This window comes from Salminus brasiliensis, chromosome 7 (assembly GCF_030463535.1).
Source record: "Salminus brasiliensis chromosome 7, fSalBra1.hap2, whole genome shotgun sequence".
Taxonomy (NCBI): domain Eukaryota; kingdom Metazoa; phylum Chordata; class Actinopteri; order Characiformes; family Bryconidae; genus Salminus; species Salminus brasiliensis.
In genome coordinates, this window is record NC_132884.1 from 3,907,349 (window position 1) to 3,935,123 (window position 27,775).

The window sequence follows — 27,775 nt, forward strand, 5'->3', positions numbered from 1 at the left end:
TTGTGTCCTAACTAGAACACTAGAAGGCAGAGAGAGGGGGAACTGCTACAATTAGAGCACAGCCGGTGTTAGCGAGCTTCCGCCCTCCAGGCGCTGATGGGCAAAAGTGACAGTTCATATTTAGAGGCTTATTTATTATTTATTTATATAACAATATATAATATATAATATTAATATATATGTTTATTATATAACAATTAAATTAATAAACAAAAGGAAATCAATTATACTAAAAATAAATATAAATAGAGTGTAAATCAAATGTCATAATATAAAATAGCTGAACATCTGAAAGCTGTTACAAAGCATTACTGCTTATTTGCTTATTTAACACAATTTTGCTCCATTAAACACAATAATAATCTATTATTACTAATAAACAAACAAAAAAATCAAAGCTGATATTTGCAATTAGTATATCTGCTGGGAAAATTAGCAGTAATGCTACAGAGATGATGATTTTTTTAAAGACACAAGTTAAATTTGAGGAAAGTTTTGTATCGTGTGACATTTCAGCCTGCCAGACTTTATAGATCTGTAGTTCTGATACTATTATTACTATTAAAATATACAAATATTATATAAATGTTTATGTAAAAATATATAGTTGATATCTAAGCTTAGAATTAGGAAAATGTTCACTATATAAAAATTTGTAAAATTGAATATTATGAAAAAGACGATTATCAGAGTCGTTTACTAATAAAGCATTACTGTTTGTTCGCTTAATATGATTGCAAAACCAAAAAAAACCCCAAACAAACACATTAATATGCAAATGTAATGGCATGTAAAATAATGCCATTTTATTATAGAAGCAAATCTATTTTTAATTACATCTGCTTTCAATATAATAATTTAGTTAATTAATATATATATATATATATATATATATATATATATATATATATAAATACACATATAGACATGTCACTTACTGGTTTGAGTTTCTAGTGAAGCAATTCTTTCATTTTACCTCCATCTTGTGGCCAAAAATGAAATCTAACTGTGCTGCAATTAATTACAGGATCCTAAACTCTCTGGATACATTGTTAAACTCCTCCTCAGATTAAGATCCATTCAGTTATTAGCTATAATGTACATTAAGAGGTAATGCTTGGGGTATGCACATTTCTAAAAGCAAATAAAGCCTTAAAAAAATACTAAAAATAAAAACATGACATTATTTCATTGTCTGAAGCTGGTTAATAGAGGTGACGGATGCCAGATTTGCACATGAACTGTATTTCCTGCACACTTTTTGTTTTCAACGTTAAACAATCCTCTAATTTCCGGCTGCTGTTCACATCTAAAGATAAATAAATACAAAAATCTTAATGAAAAAGAAAAAAAAAAACACCACAAACGACTGAAGGAAGTGTTCGGGTCGTTTATTTATTATTTCTTATTGTCTGTATAGATTAAAATTCATCACATCAAAAACAGTAGCACTCAGTAAACTGGTTTTCATCGTCTCTAGCTACATCTAGATGAACACAGAGATCACGCAGTTCTACACAGCTATATAAGTTTGGTGTCCCAACTTATTCTTTTATTTTTTTTGTATTTTGATTGAAGTCATTATTATTCCAAAATAAAACTGTATTCCCAGAAATAATAAATTTCACACACACACATACATACACACACACACACACACACACACACACACACACATAACCGAAATTATGCAAACTTTTCACAGGATGATCTTTAAATATACCCTAAAATAAAAGAGAATGTTTATATTCAATTACAGATTTACAGATCTATATATATATACATATTGAGCTCTGCTAAGGTCGGAGTTTTGTCTGGAGGATGGGATCTGGAATTACAATCGATAAAACTATGTGACACAGTGAAACAGCAGGACACTCCAGACAGCTAAACCCACCGTCCCGTTCGCTCCCAGCACAGATCAAACAAGACTAATGAGGGCTTTTTATTGAAAATCACCATAAATATTGTAATTTAGCCCCTGAAAAGTGGTTTAATCTGTATCTAGAAAGATTTAAACACTCAGCACTTATTAAATACTTATTAAATATTAATATTTTACAGCTTCATCATGACTATTCGCATATCACTGCCGTTATGTACTGTTAAACTAAATAAAAAATAATAAATCCCAATAAATCTGAATTAAAACTCGGTAAAACTAAAATTGGACCCAAAGAACTTCAACATTTCATCACTGATATTAAATTTAAGGAGTTGAAATCGGTTGATTATCAATAATATTAGTCGTTTTTTAGTTATGATTGAAATTTAGATTCTGGGTTTTTAGATAAACAGGGTTGTTGATCAAAACAGCATCGAAATCCTGAACGATGTTCTCTTATAAAGCCAATAAATCTGAGGAACCTTAAAGGAATACTTCATTCAGTGATGCTAATGTTGCTAACAATGAATGGAAGTGAACAGTCACCAAACAGCACTGCTAGCAATATTAGCATGTTAGCCGTCTCTTGTACCTCGTAGGTTGGCTTTACACAGCAAAATTTTCATACAACTAGTAGCGTCCTGTGAGTTGCCACGTAGCTAATTTCCACGATAACAGCAGGGAAATGTTCGCTAATGCAACTGTTTAATCAGTTGTTAGCTAGCTGGCTAGTTCTAGGAGATGTAAACAAGAACGTCACGTTTGATTATTAGTGTGGAAAGTGGACAATCTTCGGGGGATTGGCTGAGACAGGCTAAATCATGGGCTAAAAGGCTAACATTAGCCCCCTGGCTGTAACCATCTCTTCTAGACTACCTCAGACTAGCGCTTAGCACGCCTAAGAAGGGGAACTCCGACACCGTGTGAGGATGCCAAATCCAGGAAAACCGGTAGGTGATAGGTGGGTGTTAGGCTAAAAGCTAATGCTAGCCGATTAGGCTACTATGATTGTGATCCGTTTGATCTTGTTTCCAAGTAGGAAATCTGAATGGGAACATCCCCGCAAGTCAGATTTCCCACTTGGAAAGTCAGGAGGGGTCACACCAACCCAGACTTCAAAATCCAAGATGGCTGCTCTGTACGTCAGCAGTGTTAGTATACAGTTTATTTGTGCCTTATTAAACAAGTCGTACACTTAGTACTGTCCGTCATCTATCTGTGGACGTGTTTCTGTCATATTTGGATGTGTAAAATACCGTATAATGCGGTATTATCAACTGAAGCCGCTAACAGTGCTAACCTGGGACAATGCTAACCTGGGACATTGCTAATCTGGGACATTAAAAAATGGGACATATTTTGGTTAGATTCAACAAAATGTATAAAATACTGCAAACCGCGGTGTTATCAACTTAAGCCGCTAACAGTGCTAACCTGGGACAGTGCTAACCTGGGACAATGCTAACCTGGGACAATGCTAACCTGGGACATAAAAAAATGGGACATATTTTGGTTAGATTCACCAAAAAAACACTGGTAAAAGACCAGTCAAAGTAGTTGTGGTCAACTCTGAAGTCTTTAGCTCACTGTTTTTGGGGATTATTGGAACGTGGTTGGAGGTGTGAAGTCATTCCCACTGCGCTGAGTGGACACCAAGTGGACAGAGGACACCCAAGTTCCATATTATTGTTCAACATTACTGTGTATTAGTGTGGACTTAACGCGCAACTGGCGTCGCCTGAAAGTTTCGGTGTGTAAGGCTGGTCTCTTTACTGTGTCTTTAAGAGTGACATATGTAAATGACTTTTGTTCTGATTGGCTGCCTTGTATTGTGCCTGGCTTTGAAAATAATTCCAACAATTAATCATATATATATATATATATATATATATATATATATATATATATATATATATATATAGCCTGGGAATTGGTGAATGGTACCTAAAACAAATGGGAAAATGAGTCCATTAATATCAGACAAAACGGTCAGTCATATTGGTCAGGCCGACTCTGGTCATTTATCCATGGTCATCTGTGAGCGGTATAACGATGTGTTTAGCAGGATTAGCCATCTTACTCTTCATCTACACCCACCCTCCCCTCCCCCCGACACCCACCGTCCCTCTATCCTCCCCCAATACCACAAAGAGACTGACAGAGACACACAGGCGTACCGACAGACAAAGAACATATACACAGACACACACCTCATTTCTCCTAGGGTTGAAGAGAGCGCAGACTGAGGCACTGTGATCAGACATGTCTTTAACTTCAGCGGCAGTGTGTTGTTGTTTTTTCTTTTTTTCACCCAGTGTATATGACCAAAGGCTACAGGTAGCTTCCGAGAGCAAGATGGGTTGAGTGTGTTTGATCATATCCAGATATCATAAACATATGGAATAGTGGAAACACACAGATTCTATGTTGGGTCACTCTGTTGGGATACTCTCCCAGTGATAAAACCAGTGTCATTTAATACAGGATTAGTTTAGCCCAGTCTGCTTATGCAGAACCTAATGGGTGCAGTTAAGATATTGATATATATGTATATATATATATATATATATATATATATATATATATACATGAAGAAGGTACGTTGCTTGCTGGACTCTGTGATTCTGCACAAGGTTTGAGCGGTCAAGCCAATTCAAGATGGAGCTGAAGGCAAACTGGTATGACTGCGAGCGCTGGGCCTACCTCACCCAGTGCCGTACCTCCATTATTCATCCAATGTGACCCCAAGTTGGCTTTTGAATAAGCAGAGAAAGAACCAATCCCATATGGAAATCAGATAAATGGCATTAAACAACAGTTAGTTCCAATTACGCGAGCTGATTGGTTGAAAAGCATTCCCACAAACGTTGTATCCCTCCAACCAGAGGGTAAAGTAAAAGCCCTAAGCAAAGCTGTTATTTCTTGATAACGCACCCTCTCTCGTATTCTGGGGCTTTAACAAATATATAAATGATTGGGCATATATATATAATCATTTATATATATATATATATATATACATATATTGTCTACAAGTATCAGCTATTGGACACGTGCATAATATATGATACATAAACGTAAAAGTATAAGGAAATATCCATTATAGTACGTATATATGTATGATATATACCATCGCTGTCCCGTATTTGACTTCCTGATACATGGACCAATAGAAATGCTCCAAAATGACTTGGGATCAAATCTTTCTATACTGACCTCCATCGAAAGGTTTTCTGTCTGGTTCCAAACGCGTGTGTGTGTGAGTATATATATATATATATACAGTATATATATGTCGATTATATGACCTATTGGCCTAACAGTGGTACCCAACAGGCCATTAAAGCAGAGGTGGACGATGAGTCCGGCAAGTGGTACAGAGCAATTGACAGGCCACTGTGGAGCAGTTAACCTCAGTCCATGCCACAACGTTGTCTCGCTACTGTCATCTGAGCCAAGAGTGGTCATTTCCTCTATGAGTTAGGTGGTCATGATATTCTGATATGACTGTTTAAATATATATAATTTATTCTATGTTCTAATATGTGTCATCTTTAAAGTGTATATATTGCCATATATCTGATTTCTACATGGGATACGCCAACTAAACCAGTCTGGAGGGCTGTAAGAGTTTAAATAGTGCCAGTATACACTACTGTCCAAAAGTTTGGATTCACTGTTTAAACATTACAGTATTATATATCTTTATATTGCATTGTTTTATTGCAAAAGACATGTATATGATTATGATATGAAGCTACACTTTAAATGATTCCATAAACAAGCTGCATAAAATATAAATATATGACATTATTTGGTTATATATATATATATATATGTTACTATAAGTCATTAGTAGCCAATTATTGGATGTTCATCACAGCTGCTAGTAAGGTTAACACCACCACCTACCCGGTTCAGAATTTTAATTAGAAGCTATTTTCAGCTTCACTGGACTGTATATACTGTATGTTTTGTGCACTCCATGTTTTTTTAATAATGTGTTGAGTGTTGTTTAGTGATGCCATGGGTGAAGTAATGCCCACTCACCCAATCCTAATGTTGCCATTTTTGTTCACATAGAACAAAAAATGATCAAGTTACTTTTTATTTCAAATATTTTTGGAGGAGTTTCTACACTTAGGATCCCCAAAACACTGCAAAAATAAAATAAATATATATAAATAAATGCATACAAACTAGAAATATTGCTTAAGCATCTACAATGCTATGATATTTAATTAAAATACAATTTTTAATATAAGACTAGTGATGCCAAGTGATTCCAAACTTTTGAACAGTAGTGTATAGTATGTATTGCGACTGCTGTAAAATATCTGGGAAGCCTGGTCCGGTACAGTCTCCTTTAGTCTCAACACAACCCTGTGCCACCTTTCAGTACTGACTGAACTCTTCAGTAGTCTTGGCGCTGGTACCCCGCAGACCCGTCGAACGCGCCATCGCCGCTGGGCTGCTGGTACGATCCGGTCCCCCCCGGGCTCTCCAGGTCGTCACCGCTGGTGAAGGCGCTGTAGGGGGCGGCTGCTGCGTCCTGGCTGGGGTCGGTATAGTCCTGCGAGAACAGGGCCGAATCCGCCCCCAGCTTATACCTCTGAAAGGCCAGGAACGCCTGCCCTGCCTGTGCCCAGCAGTGAGGACGGGCGACAGAACCAGTGAAGTGGGGTGGGGTTGTGGAGTGGGAAACCATGCAGGTGTAGCAGGACATAGTAACCGAGGATTGTAAAAGCAACAGAGGTGAGATTGTGGGAAATTAAAGGAAGGATGATGGAATTGGGTTTAATTAATGGGGTGTTGAACGTCCAATCAGCAATAACGAAGGATTTAAACCCATAATCCATAAAAGAAACACAGGAACAGGTGGATTAAATAATAACAAAGTGATTAAATAACAATTTAAATGAGGGTTTAAGTAATGAAGAATGAGTGTAGGGACATGAGAGAGAGAGGAAATGAGAGAGAGAGGGTTGGGGAAGAGAAGTGAGAATATAATTAGTGAAGCAGACGATGCTCGGCTAATGCTAGCACGCAAAAAAGCAAGCGTTTCGTTCGAAAGTAAAAAAAATAGGAATTTCAAGATTGCAATGTCTCTAGGTCTACTAGGCTTGGACAGTATAACGGTCATACACTATCCCGCGGTATTTAAAAATGTTGACAGTGTCCCAAAATGAGGCTGCTGTTTCAAAAATACGACATGTCTGATGTGTCTGACAGCCGGGAAGAGAACATCGGTTGCATCCTCCAAAACGCTCCGGCCGTAGGCTGCATTTCCAGGGGTCCTTTTGGCTTTGGAACAGCTGTTTATGACGTAGCGGCCGAGAAAAGCAGCCTACCTGGGCTTTGGTGTGTAGAGACTTACTACCAGGGCTACTGTGAGACCCTTTAGGCCGGTGGGCTGTATATTCTTTAGGCCTGGGGTCTGTTTGTAGCCCTGTGTGTAAACAAAGACACTTCTGGTGGCACCATGTCATGGTCTGTGTGTGTGCAGGAGTATAGTTAGGACATGAAGCACTGGAGGTAAAGCACAGTTTGGCACTTAGGAAGCTGATTGCAGAGGCTGGAATAAGGCTGAGCTTGTGGAAGTGTGTGTGTGTGTGTGTGTGTGTGGAAGAGTGTGTGGAAGAGTGTTGCTATATCAGCCGGGACTGAGGATGGGGATGGGGAGGGAACAGTTTGTTGTATTCCTCTTCAAAAGACACTCTCTTTAGCTTTTCCAAAGACAACCATGCAAGAGCAGCCTGGAAAACACACACACACACACACACACACACACACACACAGCAATGGAGAACACTTATCAGCACACAGGGCTAACACAGGGCCCAGGGCGGGTTTGGGTTTGGTGTTCGGTTTTTGGATTCTACCAGTAACTTTTTTGAGGTATATTAATATAACATCATTAATATGCAAACAAAGTCATTCAGAGAGGGGGGCACTCGTTGGGGGGCAGACACTGCCTGATTCCTGAGACACGGTTTTCAGCGTTTTTTGATCTAAACCGTATATTTTTCATTTATAGCTGAGAGAGAGAGAGAGAGAGAGAGAGAGAGAGAGAGAGAGACATGCAGGATATAAGGCTGTTATAATGCTATTATCAGCATTGTGTATTATCAAAGCATAACATGTAGGTCCACTGAGAAAAGAGGGTCAAAAAGAGAAAGGTACAGACCCAGGTGAAGATGGAGAAGAAGGCGAAGGTGATGGCCGCCCGAGCTGCATCCGCGCCCTCCTTCAGCGGATTATCTTCAAGCTTCGCCACCTGCCACTGATTGGCCAAGAAACAGAAGCCCACAAACCACACGAAGGACCAGAACGCTAGAGAGAGAGAGAGAGAAAGAGAGAGATAATGATTGATGGATAGTGATAGAGAGAGATAGAGAGAGATAGAGAGATAATGATCGAGCAAGAGATAGAGGGAGAGAGAGATAGTGATAAAGAAATAGAGAGATAGTGATATAAATGTATACATATATAGAGAGAGCGAGACAGTGACAGAGAGACAGTGATAGAGATAGTGACAGAGAGAGATAGTGATAAAACAAGAGATAGAGAGAGATAGTGATAGAGAGAGAGATAATGATCGAGCAAGAGACAGTGATAGAGAAATAGAGATAGTGATATATAGAGAGAGACAGTGACAGAGATAGAGAGATAATGAAAAAGATGATAGAGAAATAGAGAGATAGTGATATATATGTATATATATATATATATATAGAGAGAGAGAGAGAGAGAGAGAGAGATAGTGATAGAGATGGTGATAAAGCAAGAGATAGAGAGAGATAGTGATATATATAGAGAGAGATAACAGTAGAGATAGTGATGGAGAGAGAGATAGTGACATATATATAGAGAGAGAGGGAGAGAGAGAGAGAGATAGTGATACAGATGGTGATAAAGCAAGAGATAGAGAGAGATAGTGATATATATAGAGAGAGATAACAGTAGAGATAGTGATGGAGAGAGAGATAGTGACATATATATAGAGAGAGAGGGAGAGAGAGAGATAGTGATAGAGATGGTGATAAAGCAAGAGATAGAGAGAGATAGTGATATATATAGAGAGAGATAGCAGTAGAGATAGTGATGGAGAGAGAGAGAGATAGTGATATTATATATATATATATATATATATATATATATATAGAGAGAGAGAGAGAGAGAGAGAGGGAGAGAGAGATAGTGATCCAGATGGTGATAAAGCAAGAGATAGAGAGAGATAGTGATATATATAGAGAGAGATAGCAGTAGAGATAGTGATGGAGAGAGAGAGAGATAGTGATATTATATATATATATATATATAGAGAGAGAGAGAGAGAGAGATTACATCACACTATATGACACCCAGCCTTGAAGGTCAAAAAGAATCACCATGAAATTTTGATCGTGATGATGTGAAATGTCATTACAGCCCTCATTTATTTCCTCCACTGAAACTCAAAACATCCCTGTAATCCCGAGCGGGAGCAGCGGAGGTACTCCTGCTAATAAACAGAGCTGGAGAGAGCAAAGCCTCATCCAAACACATACATCATCCATTCAGCCCTGTCCAAATGACCCAGTCTGTCTCTCCTCCACTCTGAGTGAAAGGGTACAATACAGCCCAAAACAGCACACTGTTTGTGTGTGTGTGTGTGTGTGTGTGTGTACAGCTCGTAAATGGATATTGTTCTCTACAGTTTGCTGTAATATTTCACAGCTAGGCCCGAGTGGCCACCTTTTACTGACGCACTGGCACCAATTCAAGCCAACCCCCCCCCCCCCCCCCTCAGCAAATAAGCTTCTACTGTAATGACTCCAGAGCGAGGGAGTCCAGAAGAGAAGAGAGGGATGTAATTAAAAAAACAGACCCCAACGGAAACACACACACACACACACACACACACACAGATCACGCATCGTCAGACTCCCTGAGGCTGGGGCTGTTGATCGATAATGAAGAGGCGCTTCTGTTGAAGTCCAGCCTTTACACGACAAGCTAGACATGGTTCTGACCCACGGCTGTCGTCCAGCCATTACAGTGGTTCAGATTCTTATGCTTGCCCATTTTTCCTGCTTCCACCATCCATGATCACCTTCAAGGACTGACTGCTCTTGCCACCAGTCACCACTAGGGGCACTCTGGTATACTGAAAAAATGACTGGTATTTATTATTTTTTTAAGAATGTAAGGAATGAAGCTTATTGAATTGAGTAAACCGGATCAAACAGCTAATAAAAACACAAAAATGTTTCCCACTTTCCTCTTCCGTTGGGATTCTGGCAGCTTGGAGAGCAGAATAAAATCAATGGAAACTTATTTTTCTAATTTAACGGCTTTTTGGGCAGTAAACATTCTGGCTACTGCGTGCTGATTGGCTGGCAGGCTGACTAATTGGCTGTTTGTGCTCCCTAATATCTTGAAAGTACATAAACAGAATTTTTTATATGAATTAATAAATAAATAAATAAATAGCTCATGAGCGCCCTCTAGTGTCTGACCAATCTGGCAGTGCTCCTCGCTACAAAGTCTCCTGGAGAACCAGCTTTGGATGAGAATCCCATTAAGTAAACCAGTGTATCCAGTACTGGCCGAGATCTAGAACTGGTCTAGAGCTATTACCATGAAGCTATGCATTTTTATTCCTATATTCAGGTACTGAGAGCAATTAAGTAACTACAGTAAATTAGCAAAATTTACATGTGTAGGCCCATCCCACCCACCTTGCTGAAATTTACTGACAGCTGTAGGCACTCTCTCACCTGAGATCCCCACGTCGGCCAGCACGGCTTTCTTGCGGTCTTTCACGCTGCTGATCTGAGGAAAGTAGACGTCCAGGGCCAGGAAGGCCATGCAGCAGAGGAAGGCCAGCGTCCCCATGCCAACAGCGTAGTTGCAGGCGTTCTGGTTGCGGTTGTAGACGCAGTACTCCACCACTTCATCAGGTCGGTTCACGTAGCCCTCGTTAGCTATGCAACCGAATATCACCAAGGAGAAGAGCTGAGAGAGAGAGCGAGAGAGAGCAAGAGAGAGAGAGAGAGAGAGAGAGAGAGAGAGAGAGTTACTTTGTCCCGCCCACTGCTGCACAGGTAAGACCAAGCTGACTGGCCAGCAGGACTAAGCTGGTCGACCGACATGACCAGCATCACCAAGCTAGTTGACTATCATGATCAAGCTGGTGACTAGCATGAGCAGCATGACCAAGCTGGCTGACCAGCATAACCTGTATCACCAAGCTGCAAAACCAGCAGGACTAAGCTGGTCGACTAGCCTGACCAGCATCACCAAGTTGATTGACCAGCATGACCGTCTACGCTGGACGATCATCTTGACCAGTGTGACCTAAATCAAATGTAAATATGCTGGTCAAGAGCTGGTTAACCAGCTAGCTTACCAGTATATGGTGTGTTTTCACCTGGATGACCAGCTTTTCAACCAACATGACCATCAAAGACCAGCTCAGACCAGAGTCCCAGTCTTGAGCTGTAGTTTTCAGCGGAGAGGTCAGTCAGTTTAGATGGAGGATCATAGGGAAGAATTGATCAAACATGGTGTAGAAGACCAATATCTACTAGAATTTCATTCTCATTTTCAAAGCAGCTGTCAGGCTTCCTGTTTCAGAGCAAAGAGAGAATCAGCTGGAGAGTTGAGGTGAGAAACGGGTAGAGAGAGGAGACACTGACGGAGCAGAAAGACCAACCACAACCCCAGCTTCCTCTTTTTTTTTACTGTAAAAGAAATGTACGAGGCTTTACAGAACAGAAGACGGTGTTTTCTAATGTAACAGATGTCACAAAAAAGACACTGAATTGACCTATTTGATTCATTTCCAATCAAAAATGGCCATTAAGTGACAAAAGTATTGGGACACCTGCTCGTTCATTGTTGTTTCTTCCAAAATCAAGAGTATTAAAAGAATTTATCCTGCTTTTCTTTGTCCAGGGAAGGCTTGTATTAACTACATTTTGCAGCATTTGCTGTGATGATCTGATTGCATTCAGCGACAAGAACTTTAGTGAGATCATGGATGTTGGATGATCATCACTCCGCCTCATCCCAAACGTACTGGATGTAACACCATCACGGTCAATGCTGGGATGCCTTTAAAGGGATACCCCTCTAGCCCTCGCCTGGCATTAGGCAGCATGGTGCCAATAGGATTATGCTTATCTGCTCCAGAGAGTCCTATTCTATTGGCAGTACTTCTATACAGGGACTAGACAAGCTGTGTGTGTGCATTTGCACATCTGTGTCAAAAACAGGGACAATTTAAAGTAGCTTCAGTAGAAGGGGTGTCCACAAACATTTGGACATTTAGTGTATGTTGGAGGAGATAGAGACAGAAGATCATTCACCTGCATAAGTTTAAAAACTGACTCACGCATCCAGAGAAAATGAGGACCCTAACAACCTCCGAACAAGACCTGGAAGACCACCTAGACTGACTTCGTCAGACACACAGCACTTCTGAAAACATCTGCAGGTGCTCGTGTCCACCCATCCACTGTGCCGAGGGTCTGAAAGGATGTGGAGCAGATCCCGACATTGAGTACGGTGTCACACCGCCCAACCCTACCGAACCCCCAAACATCTCATATTAGATATTATACTGTAGGTTTAGATTTCCTTCCAAAGCTCGAACCTTCCTCCTGATTTCCCTCGGCAGTGAAGTTGTGAAACTTAGAGCTGTTCCAACTTCAGAAGCTGAAGTCTGGACTGGTTCCCTCAGGGGGAGCGTTTTGTTTGGCCCCAGGGAAAAAGAACTGTTTGGTGGGTGTGTGGGTGTGTGTGTCTCGCTCTAGGCATTTGTTTGCCAACAGTGACAGGGATGTTCTTCACTCTGTGTGTGTGTGTGTGTGTGTGTGTGTGTGTGCCGCTAGGGTTTGCACAGCTGTTCTCTGGGATTTGGCTCTACATAAGAGCATCCACACGAATCAGTCTCACTCAGGAATGACATTCAACTAAATCTCTAATAAACTCAGCCTAACCCTCACCCTCACCCTAACCCTCACCCTTACCCTCACCCTAACCCTAACCCTAACCCTCACCCTCACCCTAACCCTAACCCCAAACCTCACCCTAACCCCAAACCTCACCCTTACCCCAAACCTCACCCTCACCCTACCACTCACCCTCACCTTCACCCTTACCCCCATCTGTAACTCCAACCCAAAATCCGAACCTAGGTCGTGTCCCAATTGCGTACTCATTGGTCATGCTGACTAGAGGTAGTGTAGATAACAGAGTATACCTAAATATCCAGGACTGGGTTAGACAGTAGGGGAGGAGCTCCTCACACCTGGAACAGTTATTTCATAAAAATGGTGAATAACGACATCAGCAGCCGGAGCCTGAGAGAGCACAGCTGGCCCTGCTCTGTCAGGGGTGGGTTGATGATATTACTCTCTCCTCTCGCTCTCTCCATTTCTCTCTCTTTCCTCCATTTCTCTCTCTCTATTTCTCTCTTTCCTCCATTTCTCTCTATTTCTCTCTCTCTATTTCTCCATTTCTCTCTCTCTATTTCTCTCTTTCCTCCATTTCTCTCTCTCTATTTCTCCATTTCTCTCTCTCTATTTCTCTCTTTCCTCCATTTCTCTCTCTTTCCTCCATTTCTCTCTCTCTATTTCTCTCTTTCCTCCATTTCTCTCTATTTCTCTCTCTCTATTTCTCCATTTCTCTCTCTCTATTTCTCTCTTTCCTCCATTTCTCTCTCTTTCCTCCATTTCTCTCTCTTTCCTCCATTTCTCTCTCTCTATTTCTCTCTATTTCCTCTATTTCTCTCTCTTTCCTCCATTTCTCTCCCTCTATTTCTCTCTCTTTCCTCCATTTCTCTCTCTTTCCTCCATTTCTCTCTCTCTATTTCTCTCTTTCCTCCATTTCTCTCTCTTTCCTCCATTTCTCTCTCTCTATTTCTCTCTCTTTCCTCCATTTCTCTCTCTCTATTTCTCTCTATTTCTCTTTCCTCCATTTCTCTCCCTCTATTTCTCTCTCTTTCCTCCATTTCTCTCTTTCCTCCATTTCTCTCCCTCTATTTCTCTCTCTTTCCTCCATTTCTCTCTCTTTCCTCCATTTCTCTCTCTTTCCTCCATTTCTCTCCCTCTATTTCTCTCTCTTTCCTCCATTTCTCTCTCTCTATTTCTCTCTATTTCCTCTATTTCTCTCTCTCTATTTCTCTCCCTCTATTTCTCTCTATTTCCTCTATTTCTCTCTCTTTCCTCCATTTCTCTCCCTCTATTTCTCTCTATTTCCTCTATTTCTCTCTCTTTCCTCCATTTCTCTCCCTCTATTTCTCTCTATTTCCTCTATTTCTCTCTCTTTCCTCCATTTCTCTCCCTCTATTTCTCTCTCTTTCCTCCATTTCTCTCTCTTTCCTCCATTTCTCTCTCTCTATTTCTCTCTTTCCTCCATTTCTCTCTCTTTCCTCCATTTCTCTCTCTCTATTTCTCTCTCTTTCCTCCATTTCTCTCTCTCTATTTCTCTCTATTTCTCTTTCCTCCATTTCTCTCCCTCTATTTCTCTCTCTTTCCTCCATTTCTCTCTTTCCTCCATTTCTCTCCCTCTATTTCTCTCTCTTTCCTCCATTTCTCTCTCTTTCCTCTATTTCTCTCTCTTTCCTCCATTTCTCTCTCTCTATTTCTCTCTTTCCTCCATTTCTCTCCCTCTATTTCTCTCTCTTTCCTCCATTTCTCTCTCTCTATTTCTCTCTCTTTCCTCCATTCCTCTCTCTCTCCTCCTTTCTCGTTTGCTCCGTTGTCTCTCCCTGTCTTAACTCTTTTCTCTTCACCCCCCCCCCCCCCCCCCCCTCCATGGTTAAGACCTTATCTTTTGGTGTGCCTCGCTGGGTCTCCCTGTTTATGGGACACACGAGGGCATACACACCTACACACACTTACATGCTCATTAGCCCCACTTCAACCATTATGCCAGAGGAGGGATGAATGGGATAAATGGATGAGAAGGAAGAAAAGAGAGAGAGGGATATTTTTAGACTGGGATTCAGCTCTGTATCAGCTCTCTCTCTCTTTCTCTCTCTCTCTAACTATATTGTTATCTGTCTCTCTGCCCATCCTCAGCTCTGTCTCCCCACAGTGAGTGTGCACCTTTGCATGTATGTGTGTGTGTGTGTGTGTGTGTAAGTGTGTGAGTGAGCGTGTGTGACGGCAATCCAGTGAGTCAACAGCCTGTAACCAGGGACTTTCATAAGAAAGGCTTAATGTTTCCTAATGATTGTGCTGCTGCAGCGGACCTCCTCCATACAGCCCAGCGGAACTGCAGTGTTTAGCTACACTGCGATACAGCTACACCACCCGCTGACCGGTATGGCGGTTCACTCGGCCGTTCACACCGTTTATGATGCGTCCCGCAGTTCGGGTGTCTTCTACACCGTAACACTAAGCATTGTGTAGCTGTAAGCTGCCTTTACACACCTGCCCTTACTTGCGTGGTCCCAGGCACTGCTGAGAATGACCCACCACCTCTGTGGTGGTCAGTCCTGACCATCGAAGGTCAGGGGGAAAGGAGGCTAACTGAAAATACGGAGAAACCGACAGACTACGGTCTGGAATTATAGAACTAGCTACAAGAAAAAAGTGAGAGCGCTGATGCTAACTGTGAGACTGGAGCTGAGGACCACACTCCGCTGGTTGATGACCTCTCCCAAAGATTTTACAGACCCTCTAACGTCTTTGCCTCTCCTCTGTACTGAGTTTACTTTATTTATTTATTTTTAATCTGGTGGACGTAAAACAAAAAACAGGCCGGGGTCCTTCAGGAACGCTTGTGTGCTAGCTAGTACTGTTGCTAGCTACACAATGCTAAGTTCTGCTCCCAGCCTGACACTCCGAAATTGATGATTTCTTAAGTCAGCTCTGGGTGCTATGATGAGATCTCTATGTGTGTGTGTGTGTGTGTGTGTGTGTGTGTGTGTGTGTGTCGGAGAGGGCTGCATAGCGCAACAGGGAGGAGACAAATCAAAAGAAACAAGTCGTGATGAACATGTTTATGCTGCACACCCACACACACTCTCCACACGTCTCTTAAACACACTGCATACACACACACACACACATATACATCATCGCAGTCAAGCGTCAGTCCTTAAAAAAAAAACATCTCAACTTTCGATGGACATCACTGTGAAAATATCTGAACCCGAGTCATTTTTCGAGCGTTTCTATTGGTCGATTTATCAGGCGCTTTCGCAGCTCTGAACAGGGCTGAACAGAGGGAGAAGGACGCTGTGGTGTCCAGTTCAGTATGAGTGGTGCAGCAGACTGGGAGTGCTGGACTGAGGCATGTCAATCAAATGCTAACTTGTTTTTCATGAACTCAAGGTGAAGTAAATGTCAGCTAGCTAGCTAGGGTGGGGTCTGGGAGGTGGGGCGAGCAGTCGTTCAAGCTGTCAAAAACAGCCAGTTCTGAACAGGTCATGAATCCATTCATTAATATCTAGAACCACTGCATTTCCTTAAGAACCCTTGAGGATGGATTCTTTTTTGGTTAAGAGTATTTTAATGGAAGCTGGGTTTGCTTCTGCAGTCTGACCCCTATCCTCTCTTTCCCTCTGTGTGTGTGTGTGTGTGTAACTGTGAGATCAAGTGTTTGAGCATTGTATGGTCACATGCGGTGTAAAATGACCGGCCCTGTAAGATGAGAAATCTTCAAAGTGAAAGTCTGAATCATTTAGCAAATCTGATTCATTCAGTCAGTGGAGAGTCATTGTGCTGATCTGAACCGGGCTGTGGAATGAATACCCATAATCAATAGGAAGTAGCACCTGAAACCTGGAGTGGTGAATCTGACCCTCTTCTGGGCTAGCAGCTGACCTACGAGGAGCTTTGGCGAGCGTTAGTAGATTAGTAGCATCTGTGATGCTGATCTAAAAAAATAAATAATAATAAAAATAACATTTCACTTTGATAAGCAGCCGCTTCAAACTAACTTCAGTAAAGGGACGTCTGATGACAAGAACCTGGTCATATGATCTGTTATAGTTATAAGTCAATATACTGCGATAAACGGCGATAGTGAAAGCTAGGTGAAATAGCTCTGCAACACCACTGACCATACCGGCCAGCAAAACATTAAACTCCAGATATATTTTAGAAAATGAACACAAACTGAATTATGGATGCCTATCAGTCCTGATTTGAGTAGCTGGAAACCCAAGGACAGAAAGGCAGGTGCAGCAGGGTACAGCTGGGAAAGCAAACAAGCCAGAATCAAAGAGAGAGATGTGAACTCAAGGTGAAGTAAATGCTAGACAGCTAGTACAAACAGCGACCAATGAGAACACACTCAGAAGTAAGGTCTAGGAGTTGGTGTATCCTGAGAAAGGCTAATAAAAAAGGGTGGTATGTGGGGGTGAGCAGCGGCTCTCAAAGCAACTCGCCATCCTGTTTTTAATGAACTCAAGGTGAAGTAAAATGTTAGCGTGCCAATAAGAATTGACATTCACCCTGAGATTTTACCGATTTTACTGAGAGTGTAGCATCATACATCATATTTTTAATATTCCACACGTTGAGGCCATTGGGGGATGTGTTGGGGCAGCGTATGGCAGCAATCTGGCTGTGCAAATGTACCAATGTCCTCCTCTGTCTCCTCCCTCTCCATCTTTGATTTTCCTGATCGTGTGTCGGTGGCCCTGCATGCTAAGCCTCGTTCTCTGGGTGTCGCTCCCATTGCAGTGCTGGAGGACTCTGGGATAGTGTGTTTGTGTCTCAGCAGCACTGCGCCTCTCTTGCTGCGTCTCAGTGGTTGTGTCACCGTGTTGTCATGGCAACACACAGGCCCGGTAATGGTGCGGATGAGAGGCTCTGTGTGTGTGTGTGTTGCGGCGTCAGTCTGATTTGTGTCCTGGTTTTGGTCGGAGAGTTGATGGCAGACTTGCCAGCTTTTTGCATCGTACAGCAACTCTATTATGTCCATATTACCATAAAAAACAGCAGCTTCAAGGGACCCCGAGTGGTCCAGCGGATTAATGGTCGGAGAATCTGTCACTATGGTCAGAGGATCGCTGGTCCGAATCCTGGTCATGCTGCTAGGCATCGGCAGCCGGAGCCTGAGAGAGCACAATTGGCCTCGCGCTCTCTCCAGGGAGGGTAGATGGCGCCGTCTCCCCACATCACTCTGCGGGTCTGCAGGTTTGCCGGCCCCTGCAATGGAGATGGGTGTACGCTGCTTCCTTCCAGGTGCGTTGGTTACAGGGTGCTGCTGAATCGGTGGTGTTGGCTGGCGGCACATGTGTCGGAGATGGCGTGTGTTGGTCTTCATCCTCACTGGTGTCGATAGGGGGAGCATACGTACAGGCTGGGAAATTGGGCATAAATTGGGTATGCTGATGCTCCACTGACTGGAACAGGAACTATGGAACTGTGGTGGAGCTGCAGGAGAACCTCTCTCCAGAACTGTGTGATATATATTTCTCAATTACAGTGGTATATCCTGTAACCGCCTCAGACGGACAGACGTTGAATTTTGGTTAAAAAAATCAACATTTTAAACAATTTTAAACCAAAATTTTTCAACCTAACCTTGGACAGATGTTGGATTCGGTTGGAAATCAAAGCCCCATATCCGTCAAAAGCCAACAACACAGGCTCCAAATGGTCCAGTGGACTAAGAAGCTGCCACTGTGATCTGAGGATCGCTGGTTTGACCCGTCATGCTGTTTGCCATCAGCAGCCGGAGTCTGAGAGGGCACAACTGGCCTTGCTCTCTCTGGGGTGGGTTGTCGGCAGAGACATGTGGAGACGTCTTCACCCCCCTAGTGTTGGGGGCATTCTTAGTGTTAGGTGGGTAGAATGGGGTAGAAGAAACACTGGGTTGACGTCAAGCTCCTGTGTTAGACGTTGAATTTGGTGGGTTTGGATTTGGTCACCATTCCTCACAACGAAATACTAGTATTTTATATTAATATCACGTTTGCATGTGACGTTTGAAAAATGACGTGAAAAGTAACGTAATGGAAAAATCAGATGTCGTCCTGACCCTGAATTTCCGTCACCCGAGGTCACGACCTGCATTCAGTTACTCTCTTAGCTTGTCAACAAATGCATGTGTACAGCTGTCCATGAGGAGTCTGGCTGTCGGCATGCCTTCCCTGGTGCATGGCGTCATGCAAAGCTATGGTTATGAGTTATGAGTAACTCAAGGCTGCTAGGCTGATAGGTATGCTAACTGGTGTTAGCGATGCGCATCCTGGGAAGTGAATATCTGCTCATGTTCTGCACATTTTACCACTCATGATCTTTGAGTCAATATAAATCTGCTATAAATTTAAGAGCATGCAAAGGCTTCACGACTCCCTGAAGCACTTAACAGTAAGACTTTCACACAGACTAAGCCTTTATCCCGCACTGCCTCTCTGGGCTACAGGACTTCCAGCAGCACGGGTGGTCGTTTAGGCAGAGAGATTTGCTCTAATCTCTGAGAATCGTCAGAAATCCAACATGAACTTCCCACAAGCTCCAACTGCTTCCCAGACTGGCGAGGGAGGTTGGTGCCTGGAGGTTCCCATTTGGATCTAAAATCTATTTAAAAAGTTGCCGACTCAATTAGGACCAGGACACGAACCACGGACCAATCAAAATAAAAGTCAGTAATACAAACGGACAGACTGTGTCAAAATAACAGTCACAAATACAAATAAATAGACTGTGTCAAAATAAAAGTCACTAACACAAACAAATAGGATTTGCCAAAATAAAAATCACAAATACAAAAGCTTAAACAGACTGTGTCAAAATAAAAGTTACTACTAAAAAAAAAATAGTCAAAAACGAATCACAAATACAAATGAATAAGCAGGCCATGTCAAAATAAAAGTCATTCATCCAAATTAACAAATTGACCATGTCAAAATAAAGGTCACAAATACAAATGAATAAACAGACTGTGTCAAAATAAAAGTCACTAATACAAACAAGCGAACATACTGTGAAAATAAAAGTCACTAATATAAACAAACAAACATACTGTCAAAATAAAAGTCACTAATATAAACTAACAGACGGTGTCAAATTAAAAGTCACTTTTTTCTTTTTGCTGATCATCTTTTATGTTAGCAGGAAAGTTCAGTGAATTTGCAAATAAAGTATTTATCTTTATTGTCTTCAATGTTAGCAAATGCATAAAACAACCTTAAGTTAAATTTAAAAGCTGATAGTTATGCAAGAGTTATTTGATAAGTGAGTGTTTTCTAATACAAATAATTAATCATTCATTTTAATAATCAATCATTGCAATTACTCAACTATCAAAATAGTCGTTTGTTGCAGCCCTACTAAGCTCTAAGAGCAAGAGGAGCCAGGATGTTGGATGATCACCCCTCCCACCCCCCCCCCCCCCCCACTTGAATGGAGAACCATCATTCTAGAGAACACAGTTCTTCCACTGCTCCACAGCTCAATACTGGGGGGCTTCATACCCCTCTAGCCCACCCCTGGCATTAGGCAGCATGGTGCCAAACGTTTATCTGCACCAGAGAGTCCTGTTAATTCTATTGGCAGCACTTCTCTACATGGACAAAACAAGCTGTGTGTGTGTGTGTGTGCACTTACACGCCTGTGCCAGCAAGGGGTGCAACTTAAAGGAGCTGAATGCACTCATTAGAAGGGGTGTCCACAAACATTTGGACAAACCCTGCCCATCACTAATGTGTTTCACATGGAACTAATGAGAAACGTGGAGAGAAAACTTTGTTATGGAAATCTTACCAAGCACACCTGATGAACCAAAGTAAATACACACACACACACACACACACACTTGCAAAGACAGAATCCACTAACACACACAGTGCACACTAGCCTTAGGCCCGCTGTCCCTGCTGACACTTATCTAACACAGCTACTCTTCCCTTCCCTTTCCACATCTCTCTCGCTCTGACTATTCTCTCTCTCCCTCTCTCTCTTTATCTCTCTCAGGACTGCATTACTGAATGCTCTGCTGGCCGGGACAGGAGTAGTGGTAGTGTGTACTGAACCTAATGCAGTCTCTACAGTAAGCAACACTAAGCAACACACACACACACACACAGCTGTGCCCAAGGTTGTAGTGCTGCCAACTGGGCGCTAAACACCACATGCTGACCTTATGGTGTTCGGACGGACAGTAACGCTGTCCCTTTATGCCGATAAATAGCACTTTCTCCATTCCAAACTGGACTGGGCGCCCCCTAGTGGTTGAAAATTCAGTTCTGCTGCGTCTGTAACTCCGCCTTAGTTGATGATGAACCAGCGAGGATTTGACCCAATATTTCGTAGTGGTGGGCGGCGACCTTCTGAAGGTTGATGCTCCTGTTGGGTTGCCATGGTGGCATATTGGCTCCGCCTGATTTTTGAATGACTTCAGCACAGCCAACAGGAGGGCAGTTAACATGTCTGGAAGTCCCTCCAACGTGGACGACAGGCTAATCGGTCTAGGCTGAAGCACGCTGAAGAGGTGCGGAAAGCAGTGGCGTTCAGACGGTGGAGCGAATCGACCTAGCCGAGCGTCTCTTTGGCGCTAACACCACATCACCTCATCTGTGACTGGACAGACTGAAGCCCAGCACCTACTGAGCTTCATTCTGGAGGAGGAACGATCAATGCGTCAGGTTTAACTCCTCCCACTCCGTCCATGTAAACATTAGCAACATTAGCATCATTCGCACTGTTAGCAAGTGCCCTGAACACCACAGCTAGCAAAGAGACACAACCTCATATTTCTACATTAAACTCCTCACCAAGATCTGGCGCTGGGGGGTGGGGGTCTGACCAATTACTGAGGGTTCTGACCCGGCGCTGAGGGTTCTGGGTTCTGTTTCTCAAGGGTTTGACCAAAACCTTCAAGTCGAGAAAAATTCAATGGTCTGTTTTGGACGGAGCGACATGTCATACCGCAACCAGCCAGCAGAGGCGCTAGAGCTGCAGTGGCTTCACTTTAGAGAGACGTTGAGCTGTCCATGGTTTCTACAGTCACTGTGCAGAACTAAAGCCTGGCCTAAACACACAGGATGGGAGGGGTTACCCGAAATCGTGACGCACAGACGTGTAGTTTTTCCACGGGAAGGTGGCCCATGCATCAAGTCCTGCACTGCAACCTAACAGGGAAAGGAAAGAGTGTTTAAGAGGTGAGGTCATTAGTGAGGTGTTTACACTGCCCACTGCTGTTGTTGTTTCCTAATTAACTGGATCCTTGATGAGTCAATACTGGAGCCAATCCGTCAGGGGGAAATGGAGTGGCAGAGAGACAAAGAAAGAGACAGAAAGAGAGAGAGAGTGAGGGAGGAAGGTTGAACAGCAAGGGGGAGCCGTTCCCTGCAGTCTGCCTTAACTGGGCTCGAATCTTACACAGGTTTAGAGGATGAAGCCTCGTATCAGAGAGCACAGAGTCGAGGGGACGGTCTGAGGAGAGTTTTCCACTGTTTTCAGGCTCAGTTAGTAGACTGGATCAGTCATCAGTCGAATCTGAACTGAGCCTGCTACACTTTATGGGCCGCAAATGCAAATGACGAACGACGAAACTAACGAGGAGCGACTAATAAAACTTTACACTTTAATTCACATTAATTCATGCTGTCAGTTTCTCTCTGACTGTACTGACCTCAGATTACTCACTGAGTGGTCACACAGCGCCGGACACGTCATGAGCATCTCCACACAGCACCACCGAACATACTGTCCACTACTGATCAGCGTTACTGCTTTACTGTATGTTTTCCCTTATTAAATTTCATCAGTCTACTGTATTATTATACTGATTATATTATATTACATTACATTATGTATTGTTTATGGTTGATTCTTCTATTGGTTGACTGTTCTATCTATGTCCCCAAATTATTAATGTTAGAAATGTGTTAATAGGTTTAGGTGTTAAAGGCTTAGGTATTAAATATATACTGTATTATTTATTGTTCCATTTAACAAAATATGTCCATTGTCTTTTTTGAGTTTTGAACATCAATAATTTTCAGCTCCAAAAAAGTAATAAAAGTGCAGTTAATTAAAATATAATAATTTACAAATACACCAAAAGTATTGTTTGTGATCATATTTATCTTTTTTATGACAATATTTTAAACTTTATCGCCCAGCCCTATTTTTAATAATACATTACTGTCCCCAATCTTACAGTCATTACCGCATCAGCCTGTAATTTCTGTAAGGCACATGTTTAAGTGCCTTATGAGTAATTTACTCATGTAATCCTTCAGATTATGTAGTATATTTTTATTCAGCGTCATTACCGTTTATACAGCTACATCAATATGTTACAATAAATAAACAAACATGTATTTTATGTGCATCATATAATCACTGTTGATTTTTTTTTTTTTTTTTTTAAATTGACCACAAAACATGTCATTATCGACACCTGACTGGAGTGTCGGTAATGAGACCTGGTGATGGTAATGACCAGAATTTCATCATCATCAGTTTCATCGTCAGTATATTTTTAACTGTTAATTAAAATTAAGTGAATTAAGTTCAGGGATAAGCAGAATAAGGTGCTGTCACTATGCCCAGAGGGCTGCCAGTTCGAAACCCGGCCATGCTGGGGCCTCAAGAGAGCCCAACTGGTGCAAGACGCCGGTACTGCGATGGACGATGCATGGGAGCCGGGTACACACGGCACTTTCCTCTGAGCCTATTGGCTGCCTGGTGATGCTGCATCGGAAAAAGATGTGTGTCGGCCTTCACCTTCCCAGTGTCGGGAGCGCTGCATGTGATGGGGAGAATATGAATGGGTTGGGTAATTGGCGAAATTGGTCCAAATTGGGGTGTAAAAAAAGGGAAAAATCAAAAATAAAACTTTTTTTTTTTTTTTTAAGTTTTATGTAAACTAAACTTTATGAATTTGTTTTTATGGCTGTAAGACGTCAGTAGAGCTCTAGATGATGCAAAAGTAAGCAAACCCTGTGGAATTAGGTGATTTCTGCACTATGCCAGTAAGATGCTGTAATTCTCTATAAGCTCATTGCCGGTCATCTCTGTCACTATCCTCTCATCCGATGTTCTTTCCCTTATCCCTCATGGTTTTTTTCGGAATTTCTAAGTATGAACTGAATCTGAACTGTGACCAAATGATGGAGCCATAAGTTGAATATTTTAACAAAACCGCTGTTTTAATCCTTACACATCACTTGCTTCAGTCACGAATGAGGCTTTTGGTCTCAACGATGCATCATCTGCAGTAACTCCATTACTCAGAACAAACCCAATCAATTTCTGGTCATGTCCTGCAGCCAAACGCACAGCTGCATAGTGCATTTCTATTAAACTTCTGATCAGAACTGGTTGCAGCTGGTGTCTGAAAACTGCAAGGGGAAAAACCCACAGCTACAGGGCTGTGAGCACTGCGTATGTGATCAGCAGGAATATGAACCATCCCCTGGCCTTCTCCAGAGAGCCGCTGCTTTACAACAGTGCAGGGGAGGTCCAGGTCAGGTGGAGGCTATTTACTGGACAAAGACTGAAGCCCAGGGCATGCTTCTTTGGTTTTATGCTAGAGGCTAATGTAGCTAGCGAGTAGCTAGCCTGTACTACTACTATTAACGACTCACGCTACATGTCCAAATATTTGTGGACACCCCTTCTAACGAATGCATTCAGCTATTGTGAGTTGCACCCATTGCTGGCACAGATGTACCAATACACACACACACACACACTGTACAGAGGTCCAGCCAATAGAATTATTAGGACTCTCTTGAGCAGATAAGCATCTGCTCAACCTATTGGCACCATGCTGCCTAATGCCAGGGGTGGGCTAGAGGGGTATTAAGCCCCCCAGCATTACTGAGCTGAAGAGCAGTGGAGGAACTGTGTTCTCTGGAATGATGGTGGAGCTCCATTCAGTACTGCTGGGAGGAGTTGGGAAGTTAGGAATGAGGAGGAATGAGATGGGGTGGTGATCATCCAACACCCTGACCTCACGAACGCTCTTGTCGATGAATGCAATCAAATCCTCACAGCAGTGCTCCTCCAAACTCTAGTAGAACGTCTTGCCTGGACAGTAGAGACAGTAGAGACAGCTACTCCAGCGAAAGCAGGATACGCTTATTTTTAGTACCCTTGATTTTGAAAGAAACAATGGATGAGCAGGTGTCCCAATACTTTTGTCCATATTGTGTATATTATACACCTACAATTTCTGATCCCATGTAAACATGCACTCAGGCTGATGGCCTGGTCTGTTTATGCCCCCCTTTACTCCACTACTGCAGCCGCTGTGGACTGTCCTGCACTTGCTGTCCATTAGTGTGATGACCATCATGGCTATACTAGTCCCACCCACACACACACAACCCACACACACACACTCTACTTACTACTGCTACCAAATTATGGGGCCTGGTCACAGATTAACCCCTTCATCTCCTTAATAACTTCATAACTCACATATGAGTCTTTTATAATAGTTAAATGAATCTTTGCTGAATCGTTTACAGCAGTGAGTGAATCATGTCATGCATTCGGGGGAACAAGCGAATAGTAACTGCAGTAGCTATGGACCGTCCTCTACTCACTGTCCTTTAGTGTGATGACCATCATGTCTCTACTAGCCACACACACACACACACACACACTAGTTACTATGCATGCTACTGCTGCCAAATTATGGGGCCTGGTCACAGATTAACCCCTTCAACTCCTTAATAACTACATAACTCACATATGACTCTTTTATAATAGTTAAATGAATCTTTGCTGAATCGTTTACAGCAGTGAGTGAATCATGTCATGCATTCTGGGGAATAAGCGAATAGTAACTGCAGTAGCTATGGACTGTCCTCTACTCACTGCCCTTTAGTGTGATGACCATCATGTCTCTACTAGCCACACACACACACACACACACACACTAGTTACTATGCATGCTACTGCTGCCAAATTATGGGGCCTGGTCACAGATTAACCCCTTCATCTCCTTAATAACTACATAACTCACATATGAGTCTTTTATAGTAGTTGAATGAATCATTACTGAATCGTTTACAGCAGTGAGTGAATCATGCCATGCATTCGGGGGAATAAGCGAATAGTAACTGCAGTAGCTATGGACCGTCCTCTACTCACTGTCCTTTAGTGTGATGACCATCATGTCTCTACTAGCCACACACACACACACACTAGTTACTATGCATGCTACTGCTGCCAAATTATGGGGCCTGGTCACAGATTAACCCCTTCATCTCCTTAATAACTACATAACTCACATATGAGTCTTTTATAGTAGTTAAATGAATCATTACTGAATCGTTTACAGCAGTGAGTGAATCATGCCATGCATTCGGGGGAACAAGCGAATAGTAACTGCAGTAGCTATGGACCGTCCTCTACTCACTGTCCTTTAGTGTGATGACCATCTTGTCTCTACTAGCCACACACACACACACACACACTAGTTACTATGCATGCTACTGCTGCCAAATTATGGGGCCTGGTCACAGATTAACCCCTTCATCTCCTTAATAACTTCACACTTACATATGACTCTTTTATAATAGTTAAATGAATCTTTGCTGAATCGTTTACAGCAGTGAGTGAATCAATGCATGCATGATTCAGATTAATAATAAAGCTGCAGGTTATTTATATATATATATATATATTAATTATACAAGCATGCACTCATGCTGATGGCCTGGTCTGTTTATGTCCCCTCCCCTTACTCCACTACTGCAGTCGCTGTGGACTGTCCTGCTCTTGCTGTCCTTTGGTGTGATGACCATCATGGCTATTCTGGCAACGTCCCCCCAATGTTCGCCATGTGCTAACCTTACCCAGACATGCATTAGCATCGTGCGTATGGTGTGTATACAGCATGCATAAGCATCGCGCGCGCGCGCGCGCGCGCTCGCTCTCCCGTGTTTGTGTGCGTGCGTGCGTGCGTGCGTGTGTGTGTGGAGGCCACGACTCACCCAGGACACCATGCGGAGGACGGTGTGTGGCTGCTGGAAGAAAGTGATGGGGTCGAAGGCTCCTCCAGCCTTCCCAGCTCCATACGCCATTCCCTCCATCTTCTTCTTCTGATCGCTCGCGCTCTCTCTCTCTCTCGCGCTCTCTCTCAGAGATGCTCGTGTTAAAATGGCCTCGCGCAGTTGACGCCCCCTCCTCCTCTCCTCTTCCTCCGTCCTTCCTCTCCTCTCCTCTCCTGCCCAGCTCCTCTGACCCACAGCCTGCTGCGCTGCTCCTCTGTCTCCGGGGCTCGTGTGCGGTCCTGCGCTGTGCTGTGTGTGTGTGTGTGTGTGTATTAGCTGTGAGTCCGTCCCTGTCGCGTGCGCTAAAGCAGAATACGATGCGTGCGTGCGTGCGTGTGTGTGTGTCCGTCTGCGCGTAATGAGGAGTTTAGCTTTACCGTAGTACAGTCTGTATTAGTATTAATTAATATTAGTATTAAGGCAGGTTGTATTAATACTATAATGATTATGACGTAACAAATAATAAATATGTTAATAAAAAAATAATAAATACATTTTTAATTGCCCAAATGTGACCGAACATTTAACAGGCGAGCGGAAACACGGTTGGCAACACTGACAACATTAAAATCTGCATGTTTTTTTGCTTGAATAATAATAATAATTATAATAATAATAATAATAATAATAATCGTGTTATTAATGTTAAAATAATATTTGTAATGTATTATTATTCACTATTAGTTATTTATCATGTACCTAAAACATGGATGCAAAAATATTGATTAATATTGATTAATAACTGGGCTTTACGTACTTAAATACGTAAATAATTAAATACATTATATTAATACTTTTTACATTCATGAAATAAATGCTGATGCACACTTCCTTAAATTGAAGTAATAATTTAATAAAAAAAATAATTAATATTTTATATTAAAAATGATGATAAATAACGCTCGTGCAGGGTGAGA

General features: G+C 42.3%; 1 protein-coding gene across 2 annotated transcripts; it reads right to left on the reverse strand.

Annotated features, from left to right (window-relative positions):
- Positions 1-1,300: 1,300 nt before the first annotated feature.
- LOC140559826 (synaptogyrin-1-like) lies at positions 1,301-27,224 on the reverse strand. Of its 2 annotated transcripts, none has more exons than XM_072683493.1 (4): positions 26,799-27,222; positions 10,648-10,885; positions 8,073-8,218; positions 1,301-6,524 (listed from the first exon to the last, which is right to left on the reverse strand). In XM_072683493.1, the coding sequence occupies exons 1-4, from the start codon at positions 26,895-26,897 to the stop codon at positions 6,300-6,302; spliced, it is 708 nt and encodes a 235-aa protein (XP_072539594.1). In that variant the 5' UTR covers positions 26,898-27,222; the 3' UTR covers positions 1,301-6,299. The 2 variants fall into 2 exon arrangements, with proteins under 2 accessions (XP_072539594.1, XP_072539595.1); XM_072683494.1 differs by lacking the exon at positions 1,301-6,524 and adding an exon at positions 6,664-7,641 and having other exon boundaries at positions 26,799-27,224.
- Between the last annotated feature and the right edge of the window lie 551 nt (positions 27,225-27,775).

Coding starts and splice junctions, on each gene's coding strand:
- LOC140559826 (XM_072683493.1), bottom strand. CDS start 26,897: ATGGAGGGAATGGCGTATGGAGCTGGGAAGGCTGGAGGAGCCTTCGAC. Junction 10,886..26,798: donor TCCTCCGCATGGTGTCCTGG/GTGAGTCGTGGC, acceptor TCTCTCTCTCAG/CTCTTCTCCTTGGTGATATT. Junction 8,219..10,647: donor GGCCGACGTGGGGATCTCAG/GTGAGAGAGTGC, acceptor CTCTCTCTCTAG/CGTTCTGGTCCTTCGTGTGG.